Below are 25,537 nucleotides of genomic sequence, written 5' to 3'. Positions count from 1 at the left end.
TCACAGACCAGGCTCTGCTGTCGGCTGGAAATGGATGAGGGTTCCACACTCTGCTTCTGAGAAGGGTGAATTAGGAGCTGGAGTGGGGGGCGGTAGGTGAAGGGGAGAAAGAGGAAAAAGAGATGCGGGTGAGGGGTTACCGAGCCAGGACCGACCTTGCTTGAAAGGAAAGGAGACGTGGCAGGCAGGGAAGTCGGAAAGATGAGGCAAGGGCGGGAGGGGCTTCTCAGCAGTCGGGGCCCTTTCGTTGGAGTCTGGGGCCCTTTCTGCAGGAAAGGGGGGTTGTCCTCGCTTGATTTTCGGCTGGTCTTCCCGAAGCCTTGCCCTGGGGGCAGCAGCCGCTGGCGAGCGTGGGGGTGTTCCTTGGCTCGCAGTTCTCTCCACTGGGTGCTGGAGAGGAGAAGGGGGACGAGGGATGTAGAGAGGTGACGGCCAGGGCGGGGGTGAGATTAGATTTCTCGGGGGGGGGGCGGGTAGCAGCTAGGGGATTGGGGCTCCAGGGTCGGGTCACCATGGGATACGGGCTCATGTTCTGGAGACGAAGAGAAAATCCAAGAAGCCGGCAAAGAAAACCGCCCCCTCCACCACCCTTGGCACCGTACCCCTCCCCCCAGGCCCCACCACTCCCCGCACCGCCTCCCGCGGCCGCCTCGTGCTGCCCCCTGCGTTGGGACGACCGACCCACGGTTCTGATTGGTTGGAGACCGGGAGGGGGAGCCGAGGGCCGGATTGGCTGGCGGGGCCAGCGCAGGGCGGGGCGGCTGATTGGCGGAGCTGGCCGAGGGGCGCGCTGCTGATTGGCTGGGGACGAGGAAGCAGGAAGGAGGGCGGCGGAGGCTCCGCTCTCGGGGAGTTTGTGGGGGAACCGCGAGCGGCGTAGCGGATCCCGGAGCCCGGCCCCCGCCGCCCGCCCGTCCGGCTGCCTGCCCCGCCCGTCCGGCCCCCGCCGTCCGCCCGCCCCGGCCAGGCGCGCCCGCCCCCCCGACGGCCCCGCCCGGCCGCGGCCCCCGCTCCGCCCGCCCGGCCCCGGCCCCCAGGAGGAGGCGCTGACGCAGCAGCGTGGAGCCCGGGAATTGAGCGCCCCCGGGGGGTTCCAGCCGCCGGATTCCAGCCCGGCCGGGGCCTGCGGGAGCCCAGAGCCGCGCCGTCCGCGCCGCCGTCCCGGTGAGCTAGGGGCCGCGGTCGAGGAGGGGGGAAGGGGCGAGCGAGCGGGAGGGAGCGAGCGAGGGAGGCAGACGAGTGAAGGGGAGAGGACCGGTCGCCCGTCAGCGCGCCCCACCGAGCGCGCCGCGCCGCCGCCCCCGCCAGCCCGGGAAGGGACGGACGAACGGACGGACGACGCGAAGCAGGTGCGGCCGCCCGCTCGCTCGTGCCGCCTCTCTTCCCCGGGTCCGGCGCCACGGTCCCGCCATCGGGGAGTGCGGAGCGCCTCGAGGTGACAGCCCCCGGGGGCCGCCCGCTTCGCAGGCCGGGGGCGGGGTGGGTGGGGGCCGCAGGGTGGCAGCTTGGCCGGGCGGCGGCGGCGCGGGCGTCCCGGGCGGCGGAGGGCGGGAGGACGCCGGTCGTTTCTCCGCCGAGGCAGAGCCGGCTCGCCTCCGAGTGCGCGGGCGGCGAGGCCCCCGCCCCCCCGTGCCCCCTCCCCCCATCGCGGTCCCCGAGGCAAGGGGCCGCGGCTGGGGGCGGCGCCGCGGGATCGCCAGCACAGGGTGGGGGGCGCCCTCCCGCGCAGGGAGCTGACCGGTTATTGCTGGATGGGGGGCAGGGGATGGGGGCCACGCCGGGGCGGGGGGTAGTGTAGACCGGACCCGATCGGACTGGAAGGAAGGGAGGCGCCGAAGAGGGAAGGGAACCGGTTCGAGAAGCGAGTGTGGGCCGCGGGAGGCCCGGCGGGGACCGTGCGGAGCAGCGGCCGAGTCCGAGGTGGGGCGGGGGGATCGAAGTTGTCAGACCGCCTCTAAGTGACAGCGGGACTCAGTGCTCGCGGCCGGGCCTAGCCCTGCCCGCCTCGTCGCCTCTCCTCTAGGGCTGGGGGCCGGGTCAGGTCGGGCCCGAGGGGCCCGCTTGGCGGCGAAGCGCCGGACAAAGGCGGCGCCGGAGCGGGCGCAGGTGGTGGCGTCGGGGAGGGGAGCGGGTCCGAGCCACCCACCCCGAGGGGAGGGCGACTGGGCCGGACTCTGCCCTGGGGATTGCGGGGGCCGGGACGACCGCCGGGAGGAGCTGCGGCACTGGTTCACGGCTCCAGTCTCGGATCACCTCGCTGTTCTGGGAAGAGTGGGGTCGACCCAGTGGGGCAGAGGTGGGGGTGTGCACATGGTGGGCCTGGCCGGTGGCGACCGGGTTGCTGGACTCACCAGGAGAGAGTCCGGTGAGCAGCTCTAGAGCCTGCCAGGACTGAGGGGTTTCAGCAAGAAGACTCTGTCCACAGGCAGAGGTTAATCTCACCTGGGACATCTCCCAGTCGCCCATTGTCACTAGTCTTAAGAGGGCAGAAGACCAGTTGGACTGGGGACTAGGAAATACCTCCCAGAAGTGCTCCAGCAATCCATGGATAACTGCCTTCAGCACTTTTCTTTAGCGAAAGAAGGTACTCACATAGAGAAATGAGAAGCTGAGTTTATAAACCCAGGCAGGAATTTAATTATTAAATAAAAAAGGTTTTCTTTCTATCACCTGAGAGACTTTCCTCCCACCTTTTCCACCCCCATGCCTTCTGCAAAAAGGAGAAAAGGGCCCCATAGAGACCACATGTCCTGGAGGAACACCACTGTCCTTGGCCAAGTAGAGGACATTTGGGAACCAGTGGCTTAAGCCATGAGTGCCTCTGACCCCACCAGTTACTAGTTCTAAGCTGGATGCTGTTTTTGCATATGTAAAAACCCACTCAGAGCTCCTGTGCCCTCTCCTGTGATCCCATACTTAATTTTAGAATTGGGACCACAAAAACAGGGAGACTTAGGGTGTTTAGAATGTAGATACTTGCTAAAATCTCGGTCCCACCCCAGGAAGGTTTTGGTTATGAGCTGCTTCCAGCTGTGGTTGACTGTAATCCCTCCTTGGGAAAACCGCCTGTCACCCTTGCTTAGTCTGAGCATGGAGTTAATTCATGGCCACCCTCCATCCCCCTCCCCAATAGGGTCTAGACCCCAGCCTGGGTGGAGTTGAGGCTTGTGGGAAAGGGAGGTGTTACCTCATGCAGGAGACTAAAGTTTTTTCTGAGAGAATTTAATTGTATGTCTAAGATCCAGAGGATGATGCAGCATCTCAAGGTCTTTGTGTCTCCTGAGGGGCTCTCCAGTATGTATGTGACTTCTTTTGGTGGCAGTCAGAAGGGGGTGACCTGTCTGGCCACCAGAACCTAAAGGAGAATGGCCAAAACAATGATTCCCTCTTTGACAGGCTCTTACCTGGCAGGAGACTCATGTCAGTCAGATCAAGTGTTGAAGAGGGTTTGCTCTGGAGAGTTTAGCCAGTGAAGAGTTTCTTTTTTATATCTCCCTCCCTTTCTTCCTTTCTGTTGCCCTGCTGTTCCCATGTCAGGCCTATGTTGTTGTCATGACCTCCCTGTCCCTCCTGCTTCCTCTGGCCCTTCTGATCCATTCTGTACACAGCTGCTAGACCATTCTTTGTAAAGCACTCCTTTCCCCATGTCACTGCCCTACCCACAAACTTGCAGTGACTCCCCTCTTCCTGCAGTCTCATCCTAGACAGTGTCCCTTAAGGCTCTCCCCTAGCCATGCTGCGCTATGTATGTTTATCTCCCTGCATCTTTGCTCCTCCTGATTTCGCCAGTTGTCCCCAGTTAGGAGCCCCTTGCCTTCTTCTTCTCCTGCCTGAACCGTGCTCTCTCATCCTTCATCTCAGACCACTCCAGGCCAGCGTTGCTTGCCTCTGAGATTGTGACCCTGGATTTTATAACATGGTGTCTTCTTGAGTGCTTTTGTCAGTTGGAAGTTTCTTAAGGACAAGGACAGTGTGAGTATTAAACCTTTGTGTGTGTGTGAGTATTCTACGATTTCTGGTATAGTGCTGTGCACATCGTTTTTATTGAATGAATAAATGCAGTTGGCTGCTTAGTTGAGTGGGAGCGGAAGGGAAACCTTCCCTTCTGTTTCCCTAGAAATGCTAGTATAGGAGTCCTTGGTGGTTTCTGACCTTTTCTAAGGCATATACATAGGGTGTGTTTGGGGTGCTTTAGCATGGGGAGCAAATGATTGCTTCTGATATTCCAGCTGGTGAAGAGTCTGTCCTGTGGATTGCTCACATGATACCATATAGACATGAATTGGAAAAGGACTGTAATCCTGTTTTCCTCCTACCTTACCAGGCCGTTCTCGCTACCCGGCTTTGCTGCTCTTATGCAATTTTCCTTGTTGTCCATGCTAAATGAATCCATATGTTTTATCTCTTCTCAGTCCTGGGTATAAATGGGGGAGAAAACACGGTTCTGAGAACAGAAAAGGAAGATTCCTGGGTCTGGCGTGTGGACAGGGCTTTGGGGACTGATGTTGGAGGAGTTGTTTATAGAGGCATTGCTGATATGGGAGGCACCATCAGTCCCACACTGGACCCATCAGAAAGGACAGCTTATGATCCCGGCTCTCTTGGAACTTCCGTTTTTGTTTACCACCAACCCTGGGCCATGGGAGAAATGGGAGAGAGGACTGGTGACTGGTTTGAGTCTAGACATTGAAAAAATAAATTCCGCATCCATCCCCTTTCCCCCAAACCTCCCTTTTGTGCCCCAGTTTGATGATTAATGGACCAGCATTTCCCTTCCAAGCAGGAATGCCACCCCTCACAGTTGCCATGGCAATGCAGACCGCTCCCCCGTCAATTAAAAAAAAAAAATCCGCACCACTTCTCTCCTCCTTGCTTCTACAGTAGCAGGAGACAGGTTACCTCAGAATGCATCTCCTGGCCTCTCTTCTCAGCTGCTTGGGCTGTTTGTGCTGTGTGTCCTGGAACACGGCTCTTCCTCTCTTTCTGAGGATGGTCTGAGTTTCTCCACTCTAAGCAGATTGTGCCCCTCTTGGATCTAGCAGCCCCTGGAACACTTTTACAAAGAAGCAGAGAAAATTTCCGCTTTTTTTATTCAGCCACAATGCAGATTAAAAACCAAAAAGAGCCTTTTTCTATCTTTTCCTTTGGGGTTAAAAAAAAAAAATCCCCTCCACACTGTCTCTGGTACATAGAGGTGTAAGTTGGGGAGCATTTTGACATCCATAAGGGAAGTTTCAGTAAACCTGGAAGGGATTAAACCTCCCAACATACATAGTTCACATTGGAGTTCTGTGGGGATTTTCGATTTCTTTATTTTCATTCCTCCCCACCTCTGTCCCAGCATTCAGGAGGACTTGTGTGTGTTTCATTTTATCTGTTCTTACTCCTCTTGGCCTTGCTCCGGCAACATCTGGCCTCAGCGCCCTGTCGCAAGGTGTCATTAAAGAGAAAAAAAAAGCTTAAGGGGAAAAAGTCTCCGGAGTTGAGAAGTTGCCTGTGTTGAACTAAGGTCGCCAGTTGAAGCTGCTGGGTTTATGGAGCATTATACGAACAGCCCCAACATTAAAGGGCCTCCTTTTTATGAATGGGTTGTGAAGAATGTAAATAAAGCAGCATCTCTCAATGGGGAAGCATTTTACATAAGCAGTACTACCCCAGCCCGAGTATTTATGGGAATTTGCTAGCATAGTCTGGCAGGACTCACTTCCTTTGTGAACTTGCCATGGTGCTGGGGACTTTGGAGGGACAAGAAGAGTGTGCTTTGACACGGAGGGCAGCCCCAGCACTCCTGCTCTGCAGGTCCCTGGCCTTGCCATGATGGGCCAACTCATGGCTGGAAGTGCCTGCTAACCCTGAAAAGGTGGACAATACAGCATGTAGTCAAGAGCCTGTGATGATTAGAAGCATAGGCTCCTGGCACCTGGGGTCCTGAGATTCTGCAGCGCCTCACCCTTCAGCCTGCTTCAACCTCCCCGGAAAAGGGGATAGGGAGGTCCTGGATGATGAAATCCTGCCTGTTTTTAGGGGAGGCACCTAACTGGAGTAAAATAGACTGGTTTGAATTTCAGCTCCTTTATGTTTCCCCTGCTCACCTCCTGGTACTGCCACTAATGAGCAGTACACCGGCTAGTAGGGAGGAGGAGGAGCAGCAGTGGCCGTGAGGCTGAGGCTGCAGGCGACCTGCTCAGGGCCAGACAAGTGCCCTTGGCTCCACTGAGCTGGCTTTGCAGAGTGGCTGAGTACTAGCCTGGCCCTGGGGTTGCAGTGGAGGGATTGGTGTCCTGCCCTAGGCAACTTGCTCTAGCGGCTGGGGATCTGACTGTGGTGGGTTTAGTGAGCAGGCCTCAGGGCAAAGTCACATCCAGGACTTTGTGTGATGTCCCGGGAAGCATTTTCATCCAGATTCCATTTTTCCCAGTGGGAAACACCTGCAAAGATGGTTGGTTATTAACCTGTCTCAGCGTCCTACCAGTAATAATAACAATAATAATAACATTGCCCTCGAGATCCTCTGCAGGCACCAGGAATAAAAGAATGGGTTTGTGTCTCAGCCTCTCTGAGGTTTGAAATAGGAACTTATTTCTGAGGCACCATAACCAAGTTACCTGAATGAAAAAATGACAAGTGACTCGTCTTAGTTAACAGGATCAATGCCAGGCAGAAACTTGAGGTCTACATCTTTTTTCTTATGTTTCTTTTCCAGTAGGTTTGCAGGATGGGGGTGGGGGCTTTAACACACCTGGTGTGTTAAGACACCTGGTGTGCTGCCTCTTGTGACCCCAGGGTCTCACCTGGAGTGGTACTGACCACCCCATACTTCCCTTCCATCTTCAGTGCCTGTTTGAGCCCCAGCCCTCCTTAGATGCAGCTCTTTCAGTTTCCTACTTACAGAGGAGAGGGATGGCCCTTCTCCAATGGCAGCTGCCTGTCTAAATGTTTGGGGAAAATTCAGTTTGTTAATCACATTCTCATCCAGCTAGGTGGTTTAGAGGTGAATTATTATTATTACTGTTTTTTTGGCTGTGTCTTGTAGCTTGTGGGATCTTAGTTGCCCTACCAGGGACTGAACCCGGGGCTCAGCAGTGAAAGCGCCAAGTCCTAACCACTGGACTGTCAGGGAATTCCCTAGAGGTGAATTATTAGCTTTTAGAGGATCTTTGCAGATATCACAGCAAAAGTATTAGGGTGTTGCTTGATGCCGGGATATCCTGACATGTATGCCAGAATGGAAGATGGAGTCATGATTCCACTATAGTCAGGGTCAGCAGGCCCTCCTCAGTAGTGAGGGGTGTCCCCTGCTCTGTGCCTGAAGGGGTTCACACAGTTCGGACGAAGTGTAGAAAAGAATTGTAAAACAGATGAAATGACTAAAAGATAATCGTCAGAGAAAATTGGAAGGACTTGGACTTATTCGGCCCAAAGAGGTAGCCAAGAGGTCAGGTAATATGTCTTCAAATATTAAGATGGCTGTTTGGAGTGTGATGACCAAATTTCAGTCTTCATTGCAGTCCGTGATGGAGATTTCGTCTAATTCGAGACGTGGTTAGATGCATGGGGTGGGGGGGAAGTCTGTAGACTCCTTTCCTGGATTGACTGTTAAAATCAAGAAAACACGTCTTTGTAGCCCTTACCCCTTTCGAGGATATAAAATGGGTTTGTTTCAGAAGTGCATCTAAGAGCATATTGGGAACTTTGAGCAGACTTTTCTGTAGAAACAGTTTGTAAAATTATGTTTATGTTGCCTGGCCAGTATACAGATGCCTTTTAATCGTAGTACATTTTCAATTCCTTTGTGGTGAAAAATCAGGAAAAACTAATAATGTGTTAATGCCAATAATTAAAACAGCACAGAGAAGCAGAATTGCACATGCAAGTTGATCTCGAATGTTGGTCTGTGACTCAGCAGCCGTCCTGTGTTGCGGTTTGGGGCGTGGGCTTGGGGACTGACACCAGCCGCCCCGCCTCTGCCCTCGATGGTGTGGGAGTGTGGGCAAGTTCTTCTGCCTCCCTGTGCCTCTGTTTTCTCCATGTTAGGGTGAGATGATACCAGCCACCGGGAGTGGGGGGTGGCAAGGATGAATGAGAGTGACGGTGACTGTAAGAAGTAAGTGGAACGAGAGGAATATTCTCCTGAGATAGCTGGGCAGGTTGGGAGAGAGAAGAAAGAGGACAGTAGTGGAAGAAGGTTGTGCTGTGTAATATGAGAGAATTCCTAAAGTAGCCTATTCAACTGTGGATTATATTGAAGAGGCAAGGTGGACTCCTGGGGATGAGGGATAGTTTGGAGGTCAGAGTTTCTCTGGGCTGTAAGTTGTGCCGTCAGTCTAGGGTGGAAATGTTATATGGGATGGAGCAGGTGGGCACCAGATCTTCATTTGTTCAATAAGCTCTTACTAAGCCCCGTGGATAAGATTTATTGGTAAGGAAGGCAGAGCCCGCCTGTCCCTGCAGAGCTTGCATAATGGGGGTGTTACTAAACAGTTAATTGGTTAGGCGTGAGATATTCAGGTTGGCTGCCTGTGTTTCTGTTCACGCTGGGGGAGTATTGGAAAGCCCTGGTCTTGGGTCTTGTTCCTCATGGCTGTTTCATTCAGGAGGTCGGCACTTTGCTGGGGAGGCTAAGGGCAGAGCTCCCATGTTGGCCTGGCTGGCCAGTTTCTTGTGTTCAGGACAAGAGATTGCACCTCCGGTCTCAGCAAGCCATCTTAGAAATCTAAGTTACTGGTTCCTGGAGTGTCCTGGTGGTTGAACCAGCACATATCCTTTGCCACTCCTGGGCAGGTGCCCAGAGCAGGCTGGTGAGCTGTTGTGTTTTTTGAAGAATGGTGCATCAGTACGCGAGCTTTCCTCCTGGTTGACTTGTTGCTGAGCCTTGAGGTTCCCTGTCCCTGTTCCACACTTTAACTGCCCGGAGCAAATGGGTCCTGCTCCAGGAGGAGATTTGCTTCTGGCCTGGTCTGTGCACTGTGGAGTCTGGGTGGGAGGGTCTGAGGGAGCCTTAGCCTGGCGCTCCCTGTCCCCCAGCCTGGAGTAATCCTGTATGGAGCCAATGGTGGTGAGTCTGGGGAAAGTTGGATTTGTCTCCCGCCCTTTCCAAATGTTTAGGAAGCACATTTCTCAAAGTGCTGCCCATTTCCCATTGGGCTTAGTACACCTGGCAAGAAGTAGACCGTAGAACCCTCAGCAAGAGTCTGAAAGTCCTGTCTCAAATGTGCCCTCTAGGAAGCTGCCATGGAGGCAAGCTCTCTGCACCGAGCTCCCGAGCCCTCAGTCACAGCCCTGTCACACTGTCTTGTCCTCTGTCTTCCTACCAGCCCAAGCTCCAGTTCCTCAGTCTGCTTTGCATTTTTCTTCAGCACTTAGCCTGATACTTGACATGTATGGGGAAAGAATGAGCTTGTGTTGAGCACCTGCTGTATACCAGGCACTCTGCTAGGCACTTGACACGCATTCTTATTTAACTTGATCCTCATAACAACCCTGCTGTGTAGGTAAGGAAACCAAGGCTCAGAGAAGTTCAAGCCATTGACCAAGCCCACTTCGGATTAGCAGTGGCACGAAGTGGCTTCTAGCCCCGTGTGGGTCTCGCCTTGCTGAGCTGTGGCGAGGGGCCAGCAAACGTTGGCTGAATGAGCAAAGGTCACAAGAGGTGCCGTGTGCCTGGAAGTGAGCGGCGGGTGCTCTGGCTTAGCTGGACCAACACCTGCACATAGAGGTCTGCCTCGTGCACACAGGAGCTGGGCACTGAGAAGAAGCTAGGGGAAGGTAGGTTGCTTTCAGTAGGGACATGTGCCTTTAAAGAAAGCCTCTACAGGCTAGTTTTGTATTGCACGTGATTACCTTCTAATTTGTCAGGTCTGAGTTTCTTAGAGCAGAGCACTGTGGTATGACTGAAATACAGTGTTCTCTGCCCACTGTCCTCGCTCAGGGGTCTGTGTGTATATATTGACTTCTGGGTCCCAGGGGTAAGTCTTGTCTCCCTCACTCTCAGTCCCCTACCTGCACGAAGGGCCTTGCCCTGAGACTAGGGACTGGCTGTTTCCAGTGAGAAGGTGAAGGAGATTCCACCGACTCTACTGTTACTATATTCCTGTACTTAATTGCAATTCTAATGTAAAATGGAGAGGTCCATTTCATAGTCTGAGTTAAAGCTCTCCTCCCTCCCCACAGAGATTCATGTTCTTTTACAGTTACCAAGAGGTGTGATATCTGGCTTTGTGTCCAGAGCCAGCAATACGTGGAGGTTCTGGATGCTCGGGTGTAGCTCTGGGCCTGTGTGTCTGGGCGCTCCTGCTGGGATGCTCAGCGTGGACAGGAGTAGCCAGAGTTAGGGCCCGGCTGTGGGGCTGGGCTGGTGGCCGCCCCGGACCCTGTCTGGGGTGGGGGTGGGCCTTCCCCTGCACTGCTGCTCCCGCCTCTCTGGGCTCCTGGGAGCCCCCAATGTGAAGTGTGAGGAGCAGGTGGTCGACAGGCCAGAGATAGGCTTGGTGCCTCCGGGGCAGGCGGGCCCAGCTTCTCAGATGGCCACGACCCGAGGGCAGTCTATAAAACAAGCCGCATCCAGACGGGTCAGGCCAGTTCCCTTTGGTCAGGCGCCGTGCTTCCTGCCCAGGTGTTTGTAGGATCCCAGCCTGACTGCAGAGCGAATTGAGTACCCACAGCAAGTGAGGCTGAATGGGCACCAGGGAGGCCCTCTCTTCGGGGCAGTAGCCTGGGGCTTGAGCTCTGAGCTGCTGGAGCCAAGGCTTCTGCTCTCTCTGGGAGCCTGCGCTGAGGCTGCAGTCAGATGGCAGCAGCAGGCAGAGCGAGTGCCCCCGACCCCATCCCCTGGGCCTTTGGCATCTGAAGATCTCGCCTTTCTTGTTTCTTGGAGGCGTGGAGCTGTTATTCAGGGTCTGTGGGATACGGTTTCTGCCCCTGCCTTCTTCGCTGCATTGTAAACTGAGCCCCTCAGAGTTCACCCCATACTGGGTCCCGAGTGGGATAGGGGTGGCACTGCTGCGTTTCCCGGGGTGGACGCTCGGGCGTTTTCAATGGAACGGTAGCAGAGCAGGGGTCAGGTACAGGCTGCGTTTTCAGATTTCTCACCACCCCCGGTGGCTCTGGACTCCTGATGTGGGGATTCGAGGGCCGAGGGCAGGCTGCCTTCCTCTGTCTGTGGGTCTGAAAGAGGGGGATCCCCAGGATGTTGGCCTGCCCGGTTCCTACTCTGCTAGGCTCCTGCGTGGTCCCTAGTGTCATTCTCGCCACCACTCTTAAGTAAAGTTCTTTCTGATGTGTCTCTTTGAGATGAAGCATCTGAACTTCAGCAAAGTTAGGTAAGTTGCTCATGAGGGCCAGTGCTGGGTCCAGGTCTGGCTGACTTAAAGCTTTGGTTGTTTCCATTTTACCAGCTCTGGGGGATTCAAAAGATACCAGCCACATCTTTATCTGGCTTTATCACAAGAATTTCAGCAGCTTCACCTCTCTGTTTTTCCATGAAGTAACATCAACTGAATTTAAAAGAACAGGAGCTTGCCTTTGTGCTCTTGCTGCTTTTCTTCTCTGATAGCAGATTCAAGAAACTCAGTGTTCGTGAAAAAGTATTATTCCGTTGAGGGGTGGCGGAGGGGGTTATTCCAAGAGAGATTGCAGAAGTGGGCATTGCTTACTCGGTGCCCACTGTGTGGCTTTAGGTGTAATTGGAGGGAGGTGGCTTGGGTCAGGGCCCTTCCTGACCCTCACCCAGGGGACCACCTGGTCTGCTCTTACCTAAGACCGCCCCCCCCCACCCCAAGTACTCCCTCCCACTACAAATAAACCAAAAAGCCTGAAAAGCAAAATTTCAAGTGCAGTGGGTAAGAGAGGTTTCAGGAAGAGCAGTGGGGCAGAGCCCTGGGTCCTGAACCCCTAAGGATGGGGGTGTGGGTGTGGCCTAGAGCTGGGTAAGTTAGAGAGAGCCATGGCCAAGGCTGAGGGCCTCTTTCTGCCCCAGGGCAGCCTCTGCTTGGGGGAGTGATCTGGTCTCGACCTGCTCGTCCAGGCCCCCACCCTTGCCCTCGTTTCCCCTCTGGTGCCCACAGCCCATCTCCTCCAGGCCTTTGAACTGCCCTTGCACACAGTACCTTGGGTGTCCTCCACCTGCCCTGGTGGGCCGTGGGGGCTACGTATAAGGTGCTGCTGCATCTTGAGGGCAAAAGACAAGGCCTCCCTCCTTTTTTGTTTCTGTGGAGATGACTTCTCCCAGCCCTGGTCAGGCTTGTGATTTTGGATTCAACTTGTGATTCATTGGGTCTTTGGCTCGGAGGACCACCGGCCGGCCACTGTGCTTCAGACTGGTTTTCTTCAGTGAGGGCTTGCTTGACATGGTCTAGGCGAGCTCTAAGACGCCCTGGGGAGTCCCTCCTAGGAACCTTCTCCCGAGGGTGCCTGAACTACCTGCCCCTGGGAGGACAGGGCTTCCCAGAGAAGAGGAGGGTAGTCTGAGAGAAGCAAGGCACCCTTGTCTGTTGGTAGTGGTAGAAAGTTCCTGGTTGAGCTGGTGTGTAAGTGGGAGGGACAGGACAGCAGGATGGTTAGCAGAGCTGGAATGGGAACCAAGCCTCCTGCTTTCCCGGGATCTTCTTCCCCCATTGAGCTGGGCCACCCCTGCAGGTTGGAGGGGCCCTGGCAGGCTGGGCGCCCCTCCACCCAGCCCCACCCCAGGGAAAAGCTGCTGCCGACGTTCTCACACATCCATCTGGCTTCAAAGCATGACTCACTGACTCTCTTCAGCCTGGAGTGCAGTGCGGTAGGCAGCAGAGTCCCCAGCCTCTCCTCAGGAGCGTGAGTGACGTTGCTGCCTTAGGCACCACGTGAAAGCTAGGAGTTCTGCGGGTGACGGGATTTGGCAAATTCAAGGGAGGCTAGCAGGAGGCCCATATGCTTGATTTGAAAATGTGACTTGCACCCTGTGATTTAGAAGCTTCCTGGGATCATCAGCCTCAGGGACAGTGGGTGTCCCTGAGGGACTAAGAGGGAGGTGAAAGAGTGAGATACTCTGCCAGGAACAAATTCCCAGGTTCTGGGGACAGGCTCCCGAAAGTGGAAGGCTTTCCTCCTAGTCTTTTTCACATTGCAAGGGAAAGACTGAGTGGGACCAAGTATCCCAGAATCCCTGGGCCATCCATCCATGTAGCAAGTCTACCGGCAAATTGAGGGTGGGGGGAAGCGAGGGCAGACCAAGGACCGTGGTCCGCCAAGAGCTCTTCATTGGCCAGGCTTGGAAACACCTCCCTGTGTTCGCTTTCTCTTTCCCATCCACCCCTCCTTACTCTGCTTGGTGTCCATGTCCTTAAAGGCCATAAGCCCAGGTGACCTCAGCCTTGGCCACCGGCCATTCCCAGGTCTGACTCCTCTGGTAACTTGGGGCCTGCTGAGGGGCTTTGGCCCCTGCTCAGCTGTGTGGTCTATGCACTGTCCTCCTTCTCCAGGCCCTTTGGGGGTGGGGGAGGGCTGGGCGCAGGCTTCCCTAGGAAATACAGATGTGCTTCTCCTTGTTCCTGCTCCCTCACCTCTGGCACAGGGGTGCCCTGCCCTTGAGGGAAGGGCCTGGGGTTATAAGCAACTGGGATTCTTTTGAGGGTGAAAAAAGGTATTGCTAATAAGTGTGCTGAGCAATCAGGGATGGGTGGACACCCTGATTAGAAGAAAGAAAGAGTCTTAGGTAGCCTAGCAGATGCCTGGGGTTTTTCAGGAGCACTCCAGTCTGTGCTTCAGGAATGAATGGATTTGCCTCTGTGACTCTCTGTCCTGCCTGAGGCCTGGTCTCTGGGTATGCAGGTCCCCGCATGTGGCCAGAGCAATGCCTGGCACCCCGCCTCCCTTTTCCAGTTTTCCAAGTTCTTTCTCAGGGGTGAGGGACACCCCCGCTGCCCTCAGCCTGGTTTTTGGAGCACTCTTTCTCAACTCGTGTGGCATGTCTCTGGAGAGAGGGTAGAGGGCACCCAGTGACCCCAGCCACTGGCCCAAGGCCACAGGAGCTCCTGGAAGGGCTCTGGATTCCCTGGGAGTCCTCAGGCTTGGGACTTTCAGGGTTAAATCCTGGCCCTGCAGGGACTGCTCCCAGCTCCTCTGGTGGAGCGAGTGTGAATAACAATAGCAGCGGAGAAATCAAGCTGAAAAGCTTGCTGGGCAGGAGGGGTCGCAGAGTGCTGGGGAGGGCAGAGCTCTGTCTGACACCTTACTCGGCAGCATCTTGCTTTGTTGGGGTGTAGGTAGGGAGTGAACAGCATAGTAGTCTCTGACCACCAATGCCGGCAGTATCCGTCCCCCCCACCCTGCCCCTCAGCTCTCCATTGCCTGGGCTGTGCCAGCTTCCTGCACACAGCCTGCTGCCTTTTTCATTTAGGGGGGTACCCGGGGGGCCCAGGTATGTTGGAGGTGGGGGGGGTGTCTGCTAAGCAAAGTTAAGGGGTGGATGATGCCTGGTCGCAGGCATTTTCTGTCTGGGGCGCTCTGGGTTTCCTGTGACTCACCCCCATCCTGCCCCCTGCCTGGCATCTTGCCTACAAGGAGGGAGTCCTGAGGAATAAGGCAGGACTAACAAGGCTGCCTGGGTTTGTCGCCTGAGTTAGTTCTTCTGTTTGGTACTTTCTTTTCCCAGCTCTTAGTGGCTGGTGGGCCTTTAAAGCTGTACCACAGGTCTAGAGTGTGGTCCCTGGGTTTCCTACCTGGGAATGCTGGCCCCAGCCTTACTGACATCGCTCCCCCAGGCACTGGCACTGAGCTGTTTGGAATCTGAGCTAAGGTGGGGCTGGCTCCACGGGCTGGCTGAGACCTCCCCCCACAGGCTCCTCACAGCCAGGCCTTCACTCTGAGGGGGCTTTCCAGCAATACCCAGGTTATGGCTGTCCTGCTGTCTGTGCCAGGCAGGTGTCCTCACAGGCTGGACTTTGCCTCCTCCACAGCCCAGCAGGCAGTTCCTCATCTCAGCTCCTCACTGTCCATCTCCTTATCCTCCTGTGGCCAATCTCAGAAGCCTCAAGACGGGGGAGGGGGCTGATAATGTCCTTGAAGGAATTGGTGGGCTCCCACCCCCCAAGCCCCTATCCTGGCTCCGTGTCCTCAGGGCAGTCTCCTCCTGTCTTGCGATGAGTATCTAGTGGGAGAAGAACAGGTGGAGACAACCGAGAGCTTTGCCCCCAGCTTCTTCTGTCTTCCAGCTCTGGGGTTTGCATTGCTCCATAGGGTCCCCAGGGGCTTGGTTCAGAGGAGAGTGGGGCAGCCAGTCCTTGCACAGCTGCTGGTAGCCTGACCCCACTAGACCTTTGCACTCTGGAAGGGGGGTCCCGGGAACATCCAAGCTGGAGCTGGGGTGAGGGTAGGCCAGAGTTACTGCAGGGGACGCGGGATGGGCTGCAGTGGGGGAGAAAGCAGGCCAGGGCAGGCTTCTCTCATTGCCTGCCTTATGTCCTGCAGCTTGGAGGTACTCCATGACACACACTCGGAGGAAGTCTCTTCCCATGCTGAGTTCGGGCCCCACGGGCCGCCAGGAGCCCCTGCAGATGGAGGGCAGCAGTATGGAGCAGGGGGCAGAGGGTGTGGAGCCAGGTCCTCCTGAGAGCCCGGGGCACCTCACGGGGCGCCGCAAGAACTACCCACTGCGGAAGCGCCCATTAATTCCCGAGAAGCCCAAGGCCTGCAAAGTGCTGCTGACCCGCCTGGAGAATGTGGCTGGTCCACGGAGCGCAGATGAGGCTGATGAGCTGCCCCCCGACCTGCCCAAGCCCCCTAGCCCGGCCCCATCCAGTGAGGACACTGGCCTCCCCCAGCCCCGCAAGCGGCGCCTGGCCTCCCTCAACGCCGAGGCCCTCAATAACCTGCTGCTGGAGCGGGAAGAGACCAGCAGCCTGATGGGCACCCGCCGCAGCCGAGGGGGAGACCCCCACCGCAGCCGGGACCGTGACCGGGCCACTGGAGGCTGGGCCTCCTCCAAGAAGCGGCCCCGGCTGGGGGACCTCGGAGGAGGAAGTCGGGACCTGTCCCCAGAGCCAGCACCGGATGAAGGGGCCCGCCGAGATGGTGATCCAGCTCCCAAGAGACTGGCCAGCCTGAATGCAGCTGCCTTCCTAAAGCTGAGCCAGGAGCGGGAGCTACCCCTGCGGCCGCCTCGTGCCCACCCAGAAGCAGATGGGCACTCCACTGAGCCACCAACACTGAGGGCCCCGAGGCCAAAGTGGGCCAAGGTCAATGGCAAGAACTATCCCAAGGCCCGGCAGGGGGCTGGCTCTGGGGAGGCTGCGGGCCCACCCAGCTGGCAAGGACACCCCGAGGAGCCATGGCCGTCTACCACCCCTCGTGGGCCGTCCAGCCAGCCACCTTACCAGCCCCTGAGTGAGGCTCTGGAGAGCCCCTTGGGGCTGCGCCCTCACCTGCCCCTGCTGATGGGTGGGCAGGCAGCCTTGAAGCCGGAGCCCGGGCGCCCAGGCGAGGAGTCACCTGCCCCCAAGCAGGAACTGCACCAGCCCTCTTTCCCTGCACCCCAGCTCTCCCCGCTACCGATGCCTGGCAACCCCGCCGACTACAGTGGCCTGTGTGGTGGGCCTGAGCTCACCGCGCTAGGCAGCTTCTACCTGTACTGCAGCCAGGCCGGGCTGCAGTGTGGTGGCTACTCCTCCTGCTCCGTGCTCCCCGAGGGCAAGCTGTCCCCAGTGGCTGCAGCTAACGCGGGGCTCCTCTTGGCCCCGAGCTCAGTGCCCGCCGCGGGCACCCACTTCCAGCACCCTCCGTGGGGTTCTCGCTACTGCTCCAGTGAGGACACTGGAGTGAATGGCTACAGCATCTGTGAAATGTTGCCCCCGTCTCTTACCCACATTGGCACTACTTGTGGCGGCTGCCCCTACAAAATGCCTTTTGCAGCAGGTATGCCTTCCTGGAGGTGGGGTACACCAGGGAGTCTGAGAAGCAGTGTCCCAAGAGGGTGGGGCGCACTGGCATCTGTCTACCGTGTGGGAGAGTCGGGGGTTTTGAGAAGGGAGGATTCCTCTAGTTTTGTGCCCCCAGCCTAGGAGATTCCCAGGAAAGAGACCCGTGTTTAGCTCTTAGGAGCCCTGCTCCGTCCCCACTGTCTGTGGAGGTTTCTCAGCATGGCAGTTAGGTAGCATTGTGGTGGTGAAGTGGGCAGGGAGTGTCTCTCCTCCCTCTCCACTGGGATGCCCATTCTTAGACTCTGAGTAGCAAGTTAGATGCTGAAAGTAGCACTTTTGCCAAGTTGTTCCCATGTCCTTCTGCTTTCCTCGAGGAAAGCTAGAATTCCTTACTTCCCGGGAACCCAGACCATCTGCATGCCAACCGAGTTCAGCATTCACGGGAGGGGTGGTGGGCACCAGGCCTGGTAGGTGGTACCAGCTGCAATAGGACAGCTTCGTCCTGGCCATACAGGCCTTGAAGGAGAAGTAATGCTCAGACTTAGAATCACCTTGCTAGGTGCAGACTAGGTGGGCACACTCTGAGAACAGACAGGCTGCCATCAGGGCCTGGGCTTTGGTGTCTACCTTCTTGGCAAGATCCAGACACCTGAGAGTCTCGTGCCGTAGTTGATGAGACACCCCTAAGTGATCTCTCTTTCCCCAAACTGGCAGGAGTGTCCTCACATGCCTCTCCAGGCTCCCTTCCTGGCCCCTGGGTGGAAATGAGGTGACCAGAGCCATGCTAGCCAGCAGGTCTGCCCTGCTGCTCGTGATGTGAGGGGCCGGGCCTTCTCAGGGCTCTCCCCTCCCCTGCACAGCCCTTCTTGAAGGGGTCTATAAAACAACTTTATAGACCGGTTGACTCTGGCCAGACTGGTTGTTTCAGGTTCTCGCATGAGTTGGAGCTCTAAGAAATGAGAGCAAGCTTCTTTTTAGGCTTTTCTTTTTCTTCCGTACCACTCTCTAAGTCTAGTCACTTAACCTGTGGGACCCAAGACCCTTAGCCCCTTGCCCTGGGACACCAGTAAGCACCATGTGCCAGGCACTTGTTCTTAGTGCTTTATATATGGGAGGCCATATGGCATGTTAATTGAGCACAGACTCTGGAGCCAGACTGAAATGTTCTCCCCACTTCCTCAGCCACGTGACTGTGGGACAAACCAATAACCACCCTGTGTCTCAGTTTCCTTAATTGTAAAATGAGGGTAATGGTACCTACCTCATAGGGTTGTTGTAAGGATGTGAAGAGTTAATACGTTGATAGGAAAACACCTAGGACACACTATATGATACTCATAACTACTACTTCTGTTGCAAGGCACAGAAAGGTAAAGTGACTTGCCTGAAGTCACACAGCTGGTAAGTGGCAGATCTGGGACTCATATCCTGGTCTCACTCCAGACCCCCTGCTCCTAAGTACAGTGGAAGCTTTAGAGAAGGAAGATTAAGTCAGAGCTTAGAGATGCCATTCCCATTACTTCCCCTTCTCTCAGGCTAGAAGAGGAGATGGAGATGTCTGTGGGCCAGTTTCCAAGGTCAAGAAAAACCCTTGGCCTGTCACTGATCATCTACCTTAACAGCCTCTGACCCCACCTGCCACCTCAGTGGCCTTTGGGTTCACGCTTAGAATTAAAAGAAGCAGGCTCTGAAAGCAGAGGGGCCGGGGGTTCCCTGCTTTACCTTCCCTGACCCCCTTCTCTCCTTTTCCCAGAAGGCTGCAGGTCCCTGGGCCAGCTGGAATTTCCTCTCCCGGAAGCTGGCCACCCTGCCTCACCTGCCCACCCCCTCTTGGGATGCCCTGTGCCCAGCGTGCCACCTGCAGCAGAGCCTGTCCCCCATCTTCAGACACCCACCTCGGAGCCCCAGACGGTAGCTCGCGCGTGCCCTCAGAGCGCCAAGCCTCCTAGCGGCTCCAAGTCAGGTCTGCGCACGGGCTCCAGCTGTAGGCACACTGCGCGGAGCAAGGCTGCCCGCAGGCCCAGCCACCCCAAGCAGCCTCGCGTCCAGCGCCCACGCCCACGCCGCCGCCGCCGCCGCCGCACTAACGGCTGGGTGCCCGTTGGGGCTGCCTGTGAGAAAGCCGTCTATGTCTTGGTGAGTGCCAGCTCAGCTGATGGGGAGAAGGGAGGGTGGCGGTGTGGACATAGGACCTGCAGTGAGTTGGGTCCCAGCAACCCCTGCTCTAGCCACTCTGGGAAGTGACAAGGGGTTCCAGCTCAGTTGTACCCCAGGAACTGATCACACTGGCCCGGCCTGCTCCCCCAGCCCCTACTGATCCTGTGCCCTGTGCCTTGGGGAGTTACGGAATGCACAGTCAGTCACAGCTGGTGGCTGCCGTCTCTGTCACCGACACTTAGGGAAGCCTCCTGAAGTGTCTTCACCTCTCATCCTGGATTATAAAGTGGAGGACTTCCCTGGAGGCTTTTTGGATAAGTATGTATAGGGGAAATTGGGATAGGCAGAGAAAATTGGTGATACAGGAACATCTGGGATGATGAAAAGAATGTAGACTGAAATGTATTGAGCACTTCTTAGGTGCCAGAACCGAGCTAAGCACTTTACGTGCATTATCCGCTTTCATCGTCACCGCTGCCCCGTGAGGTACGCACACACCCCGTGGTCCTAGAACTACCCTCATTTCACAGACGAGGAAACAGGCTTAGCAGTAGATTAAGTCATTTGCCCATGATAAGGCTTTGCCGCTTATACCATGGTGGTTTAAGAGTCAAACCCAGACTGTCCATTAGGAAGCTTGAGGACCTACCCGGTGCTGGGGGCTTGGAGCACAAGAGCCGGCTGTCGTGGGTGTGGTGGTCAGAGTGCAGCCCCAGAAGTTTCGAGCTGCTTTCTTACCCCTGTTCCGATTTCTCTTCCTTTCTCCAACGGTGAGGATTCCCTTTCCTGCCCCTGAAAGCCAGGCTCAGGGAGGAGGGGCCAGAGTGCAAACCACTTTGGCAGTCTCCCATCCTCAGTGGTTTGACTGCCCTGAGGAGAGCACAGAGAGGATGTCACTCCCTCCCCATGCTGAGTGCGGCCCCACAAACCTTGTTTGTGTCATTGGTTTGTTGCTCAGGATGAACCAGAACCAGCCATCCGAAAGAGCTACCAGGCGGTGGAGCGGCATGGAGAGACGATCCGAGTCCGGGACACTGTCCTGCTCAAGTCAGGCCCTCGAAAGACGTCCACACCTTATGTGGCCAAGATCTCTGCCCTCTGGGAGAACCCGGAATCAGGTACCCTTGTCTAGAGTTCGGCCTGGCACTAGTGTCCTGCGTCCTTGGCAGAGTCTGCCTTCCACTAAGCCAGCGTCTGTCTGGTGCTCAGGGCTGCAGACGGCCTTGTGCTTGGGTTGGATCAGCTCATTAACCTTTCCAGCCATTGGGGCTTGGGCGCCTGTCACCCTGCCTCACCTGTCAGTGCCTTTTCCTCCTCCTTCCTCCATACCTAACAGCATTCTAGGCCACTGAATTGCCAGACTTGGCCCAAGGCAGGGTATAGGGGTGGCCGGAGCCTGCACAATTGGCCTAGGCTTTGAAGTTGGATGAGCCTCCAGGGCAGGTGGCCAGCCCGCCTGCCTATCTAAGTAACTCTGGAGTTGCCAGCTCAAGCCCTGATTGCTTCTCTTTCCCCCCTAGGAGAGCTGATGATGAGCCTCTTGTGGTATTACAGACCAGAGCACTTACAGGGAGGCCGCAGTCCCAGCATGCACGAGGTGAGCTGCCTGGCGGGGGAGAGGCTGGGGCACTGAGAACGTGGTATGGGGTGGCAGCCTGGGCATTCAGGTCCCTGGACTCATCACCTTGGACACCAGAGAACCTGGGGAAAGGCCTGAGTTTTAGCCTCTTTTCCCAACACTGCCCCAATTCATGTTTTGAAGGGAATAGTAACCTTTGTCTTGAAAGGTGGGGCAGAAAGGGAGCCCCCAAGAGCAGGGGTGCCAGAATGGGAGCAAGTAGTTGTGTCTTCCTGGCGACAGGAAAGGGGAGGTGGAGCTGCACACCTTTACTGTCTGCAGCAGGAGAGGGAGGGGAGAAAAGACTCTACTGACACCCCTTGGTATCTACCAAGCCGTGTGTGTGGGTTGCTCCACCCCCGGTCTGGGCTCCCTTTTACTTTTTTTTCCCTCGCTGGGACTTTTCATCTAAATGGGAGAATGCACACCAATTCCCCTCTCCTCCCCTGGGCTGGGGTGGGGGTCGGGAGGCTGATGTCAGTCAGAGGCTGGAGCAGGCACTTGGCTGCTCCTGAGTAGGACAGGACCTGGGAGGAATGCCTTGGGCTGCTTGATGCGGAGCAGTTAGGCTGAAATTCCAGGGAAGCTCCCTAGCTTTCTGGGCACTAGCTGGAGTTATCTATCTCAGGTCAGGAGTCCCAGCAGAGTGGTTAATGTCTGCCTTGCTCCTGGAGCTAGGTGCTTCCCACCCTGGTAGCCAACCTCCTCCTCCCTCCCCTTGAGCCTTTGCAGAATGAAGTCTTTGCATCGAGACATCAGGACCAGAATAGTGTGGCCTGCATTGAAGAGAAGTGCTACGTGTTGACCTTTGCTGAGTACTGCAGGTGGGTGGTGCCCTGTACCTCTGGCTAGCCTCTCCCTTCAGACTTCCCAGGGCTATTTGGGGGCAGCCTGTGATCCCCAAGGGGATCTGACTCACTGGGCCTGACCTCCTAGAACTTTCTTCCCACAGTCTGCTTCCATCATCTAATTTTTATGGAAAAAAAAAAAAGAAAAATTGTTCCCCCTCTGACGCAGAGTGATTGGGGCAGAGTTGCAGAGGCGGGGATGGTTACAGTACTGCTCCCAGAAAAAATCAAGGAGAATTGACAGGTGATTGGGAGGGAGGCCCCGGTAGGTGTGGTTCCCCAGTGACAGAGAAGATGGTTGGCAGAGAGGGCATAGGCCCCAGGACAGGGATGGAGGCAGCACCTGCCCTTGTGGAGGTGGGAGGGGGTGTCCCAGCCCTCTGGGCAGGGTGGGGAAGGAATTGGTCTTCCTGCTAAGATAGCTGTGGTAAAGACAGCGAATGGTGTGTCACTGCAGATTCTGTGCCATGGCCAAGCGTCGAGGCGAGGGTCTCCCCAGCCGAAAGACAGCACTGGTGCCCCCCTCTGCGGACTACTCCACCCCGCCACACCGCACAGTGCCCGAGGACACGGACCCTGAGCTGGTGTTTCTTTGCCGCCATGTCTATGACTTCCGCCATGGCCGCATCCTCAAGAACCCTCAGTAGCCTCCTCACGCCCACACTGGGGCTGCCCACGGGCAAGTGGGGCTCAGGGCAGGGGGCACTGCTTGAAGCACAGCACTTGGTTAAGGGGCCACAGGAGCCTGAGGTGGCTGGCCTGTGGTTCTCTTGTGGGGGGAGGGCAGGGGCCCCTATGGGTTTGGGCCCCATGGGAGGGAAGGGGAGGCCAGGGTATAAGAAAAGCATCAGAGCCCTCAGCTTGGCCCAGGGCGCCTTTTTGTGGTCCCCTGGACAGAGGCTCCTGAAGAAGCAGTCTTCCCTGAGGCTGGGCCAAGCCTCAGGGGCATGGCCCCTGGGGGGGTTGGGGGAAGGTCCTTCAGGAACCAGGCCCTTCTTTATCCTCCCCTGGGCCCTTCAGGGGGGAGTGGGAGCCAGCTTTACCTCACCCACTGTGACCCGCTGCTTCCCCATTAGCCTGGGACCAGGCTCTCCCAGATTCTAGCACAGCTCCGAGCTCATTCCTTTGAGGCCTAGGAAGCCAAAGTCTGGCTCCCAGAGCATTGACTTTCTCTTCCTGGACTTGGGGCCTTTCTCTGGCATTCCTCCTTTGCCCCTGCAGCAGCCCCTGGTGCTGGGACAAGTTACCAGCCCTCACAGTCATGGGTGTGGCCCGCTTGTGGGAGTCAGCTTCCTGTCCCCCTCCTGGTGAAGGCCACCCAGCAGGTCTGGGCTCCCAGACATTAACTGATCAACATGGGGTTTGTCATGTCTGGGAGAGCAGAAGGGAGCTGGGAGGGGGTGGGGGCAGGGGGCAAGGAAAATTGCTACCTGATTTATTGAAGACTTTTCCTCTTGCCTTACACTTGGAGGTTTAGGAAACCTCTTGCAGAACTTCACACATGACTTTTCAAGCCACACCCACCTGAAATCAAACCAAAGGAGTGCTGTGGCTCCCCTTGCCCTGTCACCTCTTACCCTAGTCTTTTGTAGATTGCACTAATTTACATCCCAGCGAGAATCAACACTGTATCAGTCCACAGACCTGCTGAGCTGCAGCCACTCACTTTAGGAGCTAAGGACCTGCATTTTCAGTTTGCTCCTGTTGCCCAGGGGCCCTGTTCTCACCTCATGCTGCTCCCCAGAGTAGATTAGGAGACTCAGCCCCCTGCTCTCCTTGCCAGAACTAGGCCCTGGCCCTGGCGCACTCCGTGTGGCGGCTGGAGCAGTCTGGTTCTTTCCTATTTGTACCAAAGAGGAGCCTGGTGGGGAGAGGGAGTGTGGCTTGGGCCCGGCGCTGGGCATATGCTCGTGAGTGATTCCACAGGCCACAACCCTGGGGACAGGAGCCAAGGAGGGCAGCACTGGGTCCCCCTCCCCTAGGGAGGGGCAGACACAGACCCTGCAGGCTGAGGAGGTGGCACTGGGTGAGGACAGTTGGGCGGGAGGTGGAAGCGAATCCTGAGGGCTCTCCCAGCGATCCCCCAGCCCTGTGCTGTCCCTGAGCAGATGGCTGCTCCTGATTGGTTATTAGGCTGGGTGAGGCCTGGACCATTCAGAGGTGAATTTACACATGGGAAGCCCAACCCCAAACCTGAAGGGAAGGAACTTGGGTCCCCTTGTATTAAATAAGCTGTTTGGAGGAAGGCATCATCAGTCCAGGAGGGCGGGGCAGTAAGAGAGGTTGGCAGGGTGGCCGTGGGGTGGGGCCGTGGCGGCTCTGGAGACCCAGCCTTGGAGCCTGCTCTTTCCCAGGGCGCTGGGCCCTTGCTGCCAAGGAGCCCAGCCTCACCCAGCAGGAGATCAGGCCCCTCGTCTCCCAGGAGGCAGGGTCTACTGCCCACAACTTAAATGCTTTTGAAATCTCTTAGATGTGGAAATATTTTTTCGAACCTGAAAATGCAGCTGGTAGAATTTCAATGGAAGCATAATTCATGTAAAATATATTTTAGTTGATATTTTGTAAAATGCACTTTTTGTGTGTGTCGACCCTGGTTTCTCAGATCTGTATTTCAGTGTTTACAAGGGAGGGAGGACCTTTCCTCACCTCCCTTTTGACAGAGATTAGAAGTACTTCTTTAAGAAAAAAAATAATAAATTTGAGAAATTGTATTGATTTAGAAAAGGACCATTTCCTGTGTGTTGTGTCATCTTTTTGTGTGTGGGTGCAGAGGGGCTCACCACCCTTAACCATTGCAGTGCAGGGGCTCACTGAGGTCAGTAAGCAAAAAGCACAGGAATGTGTGGGGAAACAGCGGGAGGAGAGGAGACAAAGGGAATGGGAACTTGGAGGTGACTTCTTCCCATCGTGGTGGGCTGAGTGAAATCCTTGGGAACTGGTCTCCAAGTGGTTGCATGGTAAAGGTACCGCCTCATCACCTTGGATCATGCCCCTGGAGAACTGGCCAGCAGAAACCGTTCAAGGGCCTTGGTATCTTGCAACTGGCACTCCTTGCTGAGGAAATGAAGGCTACATCATGAGGCCGAGGGCTAGACCGCCTGGACGCTTGGTTCGGTCAACCTAGCCCCAGCCCCAAAGCCTCAGTGTTGACTGTGTTCAAGGTGGGGTGGACCTAAGGCTGTCAGGGTTCCTAGGAGGCAGATATGCTGCCTAACCCGCTCCTGCATTTTGTAAGGACATCTGGGCAGCTGCGCTTCCATAGAGCTTGTTAGTGGCACAGACACCATTGTGGACATACTGCAGCACTACCATCAGTGTGCTGCCTACAAGAGTCCCATGAGATGGGCAGTATCCCATCATTCTACAGACGAGAAACTGGTGTGGAGACCAGTACTTTGTCTAAGGACTCCCCCAGAGTAAGTGGCTATTCCTGTATTCAGACTGCCTCACTGTGACTGCTAACACAGAAAACTGCTCAGAGAAATGAGCACATGTGACGCAGTTACCAAAATCTTAAAGTTTTTTCCTCTCCTAGTATAGAAGACGTTTAAAAGAAAAGAAATAAAAGATTTCAGTAGAAATAATCCCACGACCAGAAATCTACCTTCAGTGCTATTGGAAGCAAGGAGCAGTTCGGTGAGGGCTAAACCCTGATGCAGACTTCTAAATCAGTGAATGGTGCATCCTGAGATGCACCCCAGCATTCAGACAGTGAGTAGAGAGCCTATCCTGAGGAGCTGGAAGGCCACCAGGTTTCCCATTCTTTACCCTTGCGCATCTGCTGTGCTCACACTGCTAGGATTGGGCGGGCCACGCGTGAGTCTTTTAGCTTCATCTCATCCTTCAGGAGTCCTCATCTGAATTCCTCTTATCAGTGGTAACTCCATTCTCACTAAAAGCCTGTGGCATCTCCTGTTCCATCACCCCCTCAGTACAGTGTGTTCTGGGGTCAGCTGCTTTCTCCCTCCGTGCTTGTGCTCCATTCATCTCTGAAGGATCGTGATTAGGAATTTAGGATTTAGAATCAG

The 25,537-nt window shown here is 55.9% G+C and overlaps 1 protein-coding gene across 5 annotated transcripts; it reads left to right on the top strand.

Moving 5' to 3' along the window:
- Window positions 1-805: 805 nt before the first annotated feature.
- BAHD1 (bromo adjacent homology domain containing 1) lies at window positions 806-24,241 on the top strand. 5 transcript variants are annotated; one of them, XM_036843532.1, is made up of 7 exons: window positions 806-1,164; window positions 15,439-16,881; window positions 18,643-19,022; window positions 20,002-20,161; window positions 20,564-20,640; window positions 21,385-21,485; window positions 21,967-24,241. In XM_036843532.1, exons 2-7 carry the CDS (start codon window positions 15,453-15,455, stop codon window positions 22,154-22,156), a joined length of 2,337 nt encoding a protein of 778 aa, XP_036699427.1. In that variant the 5' UTR covers window positions 806-1,164; window positions 15,439-15,452; the 3' UTR covers window positions 22,157-24,241. The 5 variants fall into 5 exon arrangements, with proteins under 5 accessions (XP_036699427.1, XP_036699428.1, XP_036699425.1 ...); XM_036843533.1 differs by having other exon boundaries at window positions 18,640-19,022; window positions 21,394-21,485; XM_036843530.1 differs by having other exon boundaries at window positions 18,640-19,022.
- Window positions 24,242-25,537: the final 1,296 nt, after the last annotated feature.

This window comes from Balaenoptera musculus, chromosome 2 (genome assembly GCF_009873245.2).
Source record: "Balaenoptera musculus isolate JJ_BM4_2016_0621 chromosome 2, mBalMus1.pri.v3, whole genome shotgun sequence".
NCBI classification, from domain to species: domain Eukaryota; kingdom Metazoa; phylum Chordata; class Mammalia; order Artiodactyla; family Balaenopteridae; genus Balaenoptera; species Balaenoptera musculus.
This window is presented reverse-complemented; position numbering and strand designations above follow the sequence as displayed.